Here is an 8612-nt window from a genome sequence, read left to right as displayed (position 1 = left end):
AAGACTGAAGCCTGGGAAGACCACAATCCATGAAGTTGGATTTTGTGCTCAGATTTAACAATATGCTTTCAAATCTTTTTACATAAACATTAATTTAAAATAAAAATTAATTGAATTTTTAAATCTAAATTAATTTAAATTTAGATACCTGATAATTTGATAAAACTCCCTACCAAATTCTCACTGCAAGAAAATCCCTAAACCTCAACTTGCACGACCTGCAATCTTAAAAAAAACCAAACACCACAACCAAAGCATTCTGTAAAAAGTTTTATAACAAGTAAGTTGTTCCAGCTTGTTATTTTTCTTCAAGTCTTAATTGTGAAATTTCTTCTTCTTCCGATTCCTCTTCCCTGCTGCAAAAGCTGCTTTTTCACTCATGATCTCCTGATACTTCTTTTTATTATATCTGAACAAAATAGATAATTTACTTTTAAGCATGGTAAACCAAAGTTCAGGAAAAGATAACATGGAAAGTACTCTACATACATAATTTGCCAAACTGAGTTCTCTCAGGTTTTCTGAGCCAGATTTCTTTAATTTTATACACTTACATCTAGGTAAAGGGAAATCAACACTTGGATTAATGATAAATGCAGGTAAATTTGTTTTGGGAGTAAATTTGATTGAAGAATCATTAATTTTGGCATAACCAGGGGGTTCTTCATTGCATATGCAATCACATTTTGGACAGTTTGCTAGAACACTGCTACTGCTCATAGTGGGAAGACTTATCAATTTTGACAATACTATGGACAAGTGATACCCATTTTTATACTGCCTTCTCAGCCAACTCAAGATAATCAACCTTACTCTGCTCAAGATTGAAAACTGAGATGAGATTAACACTAAACAATGAACAGGATATACTTACTGAATACAAGTTGCTAGCTCCTCTAATACAGATTCTTAGGTACCTGTACCAATCACCACAACAGATCACTGCATACTGAGAAGTACTGAGGCTTTTAATTGTGACACTGAAACCTGACAAATATCTGCACTAATGCTAAAGTATCTGGTTAAAGCCCTTAATTAGCCACAACATAAATTAACTGATCAAATTTCAAAGACGTTAATTTTTAAAAATAGCTTCTAATAAATACCTTATAAATCAGGTCAAGCCAGAAAACTAGTTAAGAAATAGCTATACTAACTTGCCTTCCCAACATTATAATTCCAAATAATGTACTACTTCCAAGAAAACATGTCATTATGTGAAAAAAGAACTGCAGATTAACATCATGTAATGACCAATATCAAAATGGATCAACTAAGGGATGTACTCCAGAAATTGTAGTTTAGGCAGAGATTAATTAATCCAATCATAATCTTCAAGACAGACTTCTAGCACAATTTTGATTCCTATGACAGGTGGCAGACTGATGGCATGCTTATAAAATGAAATCGTTTCAACTTGCATAGAATTACAGTCAGCACTTTTCTATCAATTATAACAAGAAAAATTATTCAATCTTTAAAAAACAAAAAAAGTGCATGCATAGGCATAAATCACTCATTCAGAGCCCTTGTTTTTTAGTGTGAACCTGTGCAGACACTTATTTTAGAAGTGAACCAGAATAGGGTTGATATGATATCTCTTTAACACTGACATTATTTTAGGAGTGGCTGCCAATAGCCATGACCCAAGTTGGATAAAACCCTTTTATGAAGATAAAAAAATATGCTGTCTCAGTCTAATTATCCCCTGTCCCTTAGATCTTCTCAATGGCAATGCTGCTGAAGTGCTAAAACAGACAAAAAAGTTTTCTTTGAAGTATAAAAAACCCCATATAAGCGGAATAAAAACATCAAAAAAAGTTATACAGTTAAAAATACTCCTCTCCTACATAGGATATTAGAATTACAAAACCATTTTAAAATACCTTCTAAACTCAGAATCCGCAAGCAGCTCTTCAACAATTGTTCTCTTCCTTTGTTTCTTAGGGATTCGACTATGGTAAAAGTCTATAGGAGAATCAACCACGGTTCCAACCTAGAAAACAGAAATGTACAGCAAGATGTTAATTATTTTGCCTTTTTTTTTTTTTTAAATCCTCAGCGACAAGTATAAAGACACCTACAGAGAAGATCAGAATGGTAACTTAAGAAAGTGCAAAATATCAAAATTAAGCAACGTTTTGTATGCAGAGTCACTTTTTGTCTCATTGTTTAGTGCACAGCAGAGTGCCTGAGCTTTAAGACTGCACAGTTTTCAACACTGGACTGCTGCATCAATGCTTGTATTCATAAAAGAAATCCAGTTCTTAACTTTTAAACATTCTCCCAAGAAGGGAAAGGAAACCCTTATGACCATCTTAACTCTTTCCTGTCTCTGTCATTGTGGTGGTTTTGCTAGATGGCTACACAGCACTTAATCCAGCTCTAATACAAGGGCTTAATCCTGGAATGCATCACATTTTTTCCAACTGGCATGTTAGCCAGTTCTGATGATTCAGGTTAGTAGTGGAGATACATGGCGTGTATGTTTCATGTAGTGAAAACAGACCTGCGCAGATCTCATTATGTGGGATACTTCCGTCTAAGTTTTTCTATGCCCAGAAACTTCAAAACATACAACAAGACCCACCCTTTAGAGTGAAGCGGTAATATTTTGGGAAATGAAAACAATTTCCTCAAGCATGCTAACTATTCAAAAAGGCGTAAGTAGATGGAAGCCTATTTCTATAGTCTCTGCAGTAATTATTTTCTTTATCAAACCACTTCAAAGCTGAGAGCTACAGCAGCAGAAATTCTGGTTGATCACAAAGCTAACTGTCTCCATTAAAACTATTAGCTAGTAAGAAAGTAAGTGCTAATTATTTTCTACACACTTGTTAAAAAAGGCTAATACTTTAAAAAAGCAGTGAAAATCTAGTCCACTGAGGGTTCAGAATCCGGATTAAGTCAGATGTTTGTTCAGTACTGAGATCAGCTGAAATTAAAAAACCCCAGCATATACACATATGTAATATAGAGTTAAGCAGTTGTAAATTGCAGCCAAGTAATCAAAAATACTTTAATAATTAAGCTATGAAATTAAATCAACATAGAGGCTAGCTACAAAATAGGCAGGGAATAAGAATAGCTGTTCAAAACTTCAGCAGTACAATGCCACCTTCTGCTGCTTCCTTACCTGGAAATACTTGGGTAGACCATCTCTATCATTCTTCTTATAAAAATGCTTAGGGTCCAATGAAGCTCTCATCTTCAAAACTTTAAGATCATTTTTCAGTTCACTTGTGATTTCTGGGGCTTTCATACCAAACCAACCATCACCTGTTGTTTTCTCTCGCTCTGCCTAGGATGCAATACCAAGAATAATACATTTGCATTCAGCAACTAGGACAGGATAGAACAGGGAACTCTCCCCTCCAAAAGATGGATAAAGCATTTAGAACATAACTCTTTAAAAAGCATATTTTATGACCCTTGTAATAAGAAACTCATCAGCACTGTATTAATGACAGATTTGTACCATCTGAGCACATTATCTTTCACTTCACTGTCCTGGTGACTAAAAATATTGGCTTTTCACAGGATGGCTCAAGGAAGACATTAAATTGCAGTTCACCACTCCACTTCCAGTGAGGCCTGTAGATGCACACAGTGCCAGCATGCGGCTTTCTACCAAAGCTTGTTTTGTTATTTGAGCTCTTTGTTGCTCTTCACTTACCCTGCGCTGTTTCTTTAGCTGGTGAAGTGATTCCCTGAAGGGTGGGACGCATTCCTTTTTTTCAAAATCTGGAGTTATTATACTCTTCTGCAAGAACTTAAGAAATTTTTTTAACGTTAGACAGTCATTTCACTGATACAAATTTTACTGCTTTACCATAGTTACAGAACCTACTAAAAGAATCATGCAGAAATTTAAGCAAGCATTATAATACAATAATTGAGCTTCTTCGATCCACAAGGAAAGTAGTAGGGATCTTGAAAACAGAACCCTGGCCAACAACAGAAAGCAGTTGGCTAGCTCTGGAAGACGTGAGATAGCAAATGCTCTAGAATAAAGAGGGCTATCATGGATAAGCCTAAGAAAACAGTCTCAACGAAAATAACACATTCCCTTTATCTCAAAGGGCAGCTGCTAATTCCGTATTAGGAGAGTACAGACCTTTATTTACTGAAATTCATTCTTGCTGTGGACTAAATATCTTGTTAGCAGACCTTCAGCTCGTGTACCATTAGGCAAAACTGCAGGCATAATCAACTTCACTTTATTTTACAAGCTAATGCTGGTATTTGCACTGCTTTTCAGTTTCTGAAACATCACATATGTTTAAATCCTTACCATTAAAACCAAATGTAAATCCACACTTTGGCCAAAAAGAATAGAAGTTCTCAGCAAACCGTAAAACAGGATACTTCTTTAAAAACAAGTAAACCAAGCTTATTAAATTAACATCTTTGTGTTACTGTAGTCACAAGTAACTGCATAATTGTAAACACGTTACCTGGTCCTTCTTTTTCTCCTTCAGTTGTTCAATTACAGTTGATCTAGGCTTCTGGTTTTTTGCATCAAAAGTAATATATAAACCTCCAAGCTTCTTGATATTCAAACCAGGATCTATGCTGCTGGAAAGATGTAAACTAGAAGAGAAATAGTTAATGATTAGAATATTGTAACAAGAATGCAGCTAAACTTTCTGCTGTCCTCTGAGAAAGATAAACAGAAAAAGTATTTTTCTTATTCTTCCCATATAGGTTTAGTTTTGCAATGATTTTAAGTCTGGGTATCCAGAAGAAATACGTAATTTAGAGGTGACAGAAGATGAGGGGGGAAAAAAAATCATGCCATTATATGAAGTGAGCGTTTATTAAAGAACAATACCTGTGGAATCACTTCCACAAATCCTTCATAGTAACTCTAATGCTGTATTCTTATCTTAGATATTACTATCTTCTATAAAATTGAATTCTTAATTTGCTTAACCTTGCCAAAAGAACTCATGGCCAGCATCCTTCTTCTATACATTGAGAAGCTTGCTAGCTAAAGGGAAAAAAAATCCACAAAAGCACAAACATAGGGGTGGTAAAAATATTGCCAACTCTTACTCAAAAGCATGAAGAAGCTAGAATTCATCGTAGGAATGTTTAAGTCCTTGTCTGTCTAACAGTACTAGGAATAACGTTATTAAACATTTCAAAGCTAGTATGTTTCACATTTTTTTCATTACTTCATTCAGGCAGCCAAAGGAATGTATCACAAACAATGTATGATGGCTGACTCCAAAGGAGGTTTTTGATTACAAGAATGCTTAAAAGCTATAAAGTATTATGGAGAAATATGGTAGTATCTGAAGATGTACAACAGATATTTATTGTAGCTTGAATGCTTATTAATACAAGCCCATCTATTAAACTGCGACTAATCTTCTATAATGCCTTTACATTGAATGTTTGGCTAAATTTTTGTAAGACTTCTGGCCTACCTGAAAGTTTTTAGAAGATTAAGACTGATTTATCGTAAGTATTAAGATAATATTAAAGAGTTTATGCTTTAAACATATGAAGCATATAAAGGGATTTTAGCAGGAGTTGGACTACAAGAGCTCAAGCGGTCTCATCCAACCTAAATTATTCTATGATTCTATGCTGGGCTGATTTCACTTGAAGTGTCACCATCCCACAGCACAACAAGAACTGAAAACATATAAGTATATGCGACTGTTTAGGATTAAAAAGCATGATCTAATTAGGCAATGTGTAAGGAATTTACTGGACTTTTTGTTATTTATATCCAAAATAAAAAATCAACAATTAAGAAAACTGTGACCTGAACAAGCAATTAAGTCAGCCTGACCAGTTTAACCCAGTTTCACATTTTGTTTCTTAAGCCAAACACATACAAGGCCTCCAGATGCCTAAGTATTTCACAGTTCTGTTCCGCTATACACAAAACTGAAAAAAACTCAAACCCTGAATTTATGGACCATATTTGTGTTTTATAATCTGTGCAACCCCACTTTCCACATCAATATGACTTATGTGATGAGACTACTCCCTCATTTATTCCACATCATTTAGCACTTAATGTACACATCCTATGCATATGCTTGAATGAAATGCAGATTCTTTAGTTATTCCCAAAAAGATACTTACACATCAATCTTATTTTTCAACAAATCATCATCTTCATCTTTCTCATCTTCATCTATCAATTCCTCTTCAGCCTCTTCCAGATCTGAGGATTCTTCATCTTTTTCACTTCCTTCATGCTTACTTTCAGCATCACTATCTTGGTCTACCTGATCTAGATAATACTTTTGGCTAGAACTCATGCCAGGCTCAGTATCAATTACAAAAAGCCCTTCAGCATGCAGTGAACTGTTTTTTAAAGATTTTTTGAGGGAAGGAGTCCTCTCATCTTCCTCTTTATAACACAGATTCTCTTCAACTGTATCTATGTCTGCCACATCACTATTTTCAGATTCATCACTTTCATCTTTGCTCAGAAACAATACAACAGAATTGTTTCCACTGCTTGATCTTTCACTGCTCTGGGATACAGATTCAGCATATTCTCCTGTTTGGTCTTCACCACTGTCCACACCGATTTCAAGCATCCTGCATCTACCAACGCTGTAAGTTCTTTGTGCAACAGCTATGTCCTTTTGTGGGCTGCTTACTGCACTAGCTTGCTCACCCTTTCTTAATTTACCTGCATGGGTGAAAGACTGCTGTGCATCTGCCTCAGCATTTGCTCTTTCACATTCTGTAATTTTTTTACTTTCATTTGGTGTTATTTGCCCTTGGGATTCTAAAAATTGTTTGGGACTCATGCAATCAGTCAAACAAAGATCCATACGCTCCAATTTCCCCTCCCTCACAGGTATTTTACTGTGTTGTTCTTGTATTTGGCCACATAGCTCCTCTGAATCATCTACCCCAACAGACTGTGTATTTTTTATTGCTTTTTTTCCAGGCGATTCAGTGTCACATTCAGTCATTTTTGTAAGACTGCTGGGTGTCACATCATTCAAAACCTCTTCTTTCACGTCTTCACTCCGCATTCTATTGGCAGATTTGGAAGAACATTTGCTTTTAGGTAAATTGGGTTCTCTATTATCCTCAGTGACAGAGGAAGCAACTTCTGTGTCAGAGACAAGTTCTGCAGCAGGTCTAGAATCAGAAATTATTACTGGCTCAGATTTAATAGTGTCCTCAATTAAATTCTCACCTTCTGAAACAATTCTGATTCCCTTCTCAGTCTGCTTAGTATTTTCTGCTTGTGATTTCATTTGCATGCTCCTAGTAATTCGTTTGGTAGTGATGGACGGTTCCATATGAGAACTTACGCAGCATGACTCCGCATCAGAAATATCTTCACTCTGGGCTTCATGAACTGTATCTGGCTGCAACTTCTTTTTGCTTTGCTTGCTTCTTGTAGTTCTGGTAACATTAGGCATCTGGACACCAGAAACAGCAGAGGAACAAGACTCAGCTTCAGAGATATCATCTTCATCCAGAATCCTGCTTAACTTATTTAGAAAAGCTGTCTTGTCATGTTTTTTTTTGTCAGGAGAATCCAGTTGATAAGGAACTACAATTTGTCGTCTTCTTGTTACTCTTACAAACAAAGGTGTCTGAAGAACAGACACAGCAGAGCAGTTTGATTCTGTTTCTGACACATCCCCATCAGCTTGTGGTTCAGCAACTGATTGTGCTGAATGAACAATTGTGTTCTCATTTCTAATAATTTGCATCTCTAAGCTATCACTGACATCTGACTTTGTTTCTGCATGTTCCACCTCTTCAAACCGAGATTCCTGATTTGCCTCTGGCTTACGAATTGATTTAGTTCTTCTTCTAGTCATCCTCATAGACACAGGAATATTAATTTCAGCAGATGCCATCTAAAAAAGGAGTAAAAAAAAAGTGTGCTACTGACAGATAAAATAACCCCGTAAAAAGGATGCTATACAAATCACTAACGATCTTTTTAAACAAATCTACTCAAGCTGACAACATATTATGTGTCTCTGTGTAGCCCTGTCTACGTGGAAGAAGTGTTAACAAACCATCCCTTGCTTATCTATTTGTCTACTGTCTTTTGGTCAAGGCAGAAGAACCACACACATCCATTAAGAAATATAAACAAACACATTAAGAAATATAAACAAATATCTTCTAATTCTAAAAAGTTCTGGCGAGCTGTCATGGGAAGCAAATCCAGAAGCGATGTTCAGAAACATTCAAAGATTTGCTCAACTATGAAACACTGAAGCCTAGCAACTGGCAGAATGTGCCCCAAAATGGCTTCCATAACCAATTTTAGCAGTTTTAGGAACAGACTGGCCTCACAGCAACTGCGACACTAGGTATTATCTGCTTCTTTAACGATATTTTTAAGTTACCTCGAAGGCAATTCAAAATTATGGAAACAAAAAAACACTCTGCAACAGCACGATCTTCCCCAAATACGGAACCATATTGGATCAACATAAACAATGCTACCTAAACGATCAGTATTTACGCAAGCATTTGCACGTCTAGTAGAAAACCCACAGACAAATGCTAAAATAACTGCAGTGCAAAGGAAAAAAAAATAATACCCTAACCTTTAACTCGCAACGTTAAATGACTTAACCTACGACGGCTGCAAGCCC

The 8612-nt window shown here is 35.9% G+C and overlaps 1 protein-coding gene across 1 annotated transcript; it reads right to left on the bottom strand.

Annotated features, from left to right (window-relative positions):
* Window positions 1-315: 315 nt before the first annotated feature.
* DNTTIP2 (deoxynucleotidyltransferase, terminal, interacting protein 2) lies at window positions 316-7826 on the bottom strand. Its single transcript, XM_009581300.1, has 6 exons — window positions 6106-7826; window positions 4458-4593; window positions 3677-3772; window positions 3137-3301; window positions 1887-1996; window positions 316-409 (listed from the first exon to the last, which is right to left on the bottom strand). The coding sequence occupies exons 1-6, from the start codon at window positions 7824-7826 to the stop codon at window positions 316-318; spliced, it is 2322 nt and encodes a 773-aa protein (XP_009579595.1).
* Window positions 7827-8612: the final 786 nt, after the last annotated feature.

The sequence above is a fragment of the Fulmarus glacialis genome, unplaced genomic scaffold (assembly GCF_000690835.1).
Source record: "Fulmarus glacialis isolate BGI_N327 unplaced genomic scaffold, ASM69083v1 scaffold50660, whole genome shotgun sequence".
NCBI lineage: Eukaryota > Metazoa > Chordata > Aves > Procellariiformes > Procellariidae > Fulmarus > Fulmarus glacialis.
Note: the sequence above shows the minus strand (reverse complement) of the source record. Positions and strands in the feature narration are given on the sequence as shown.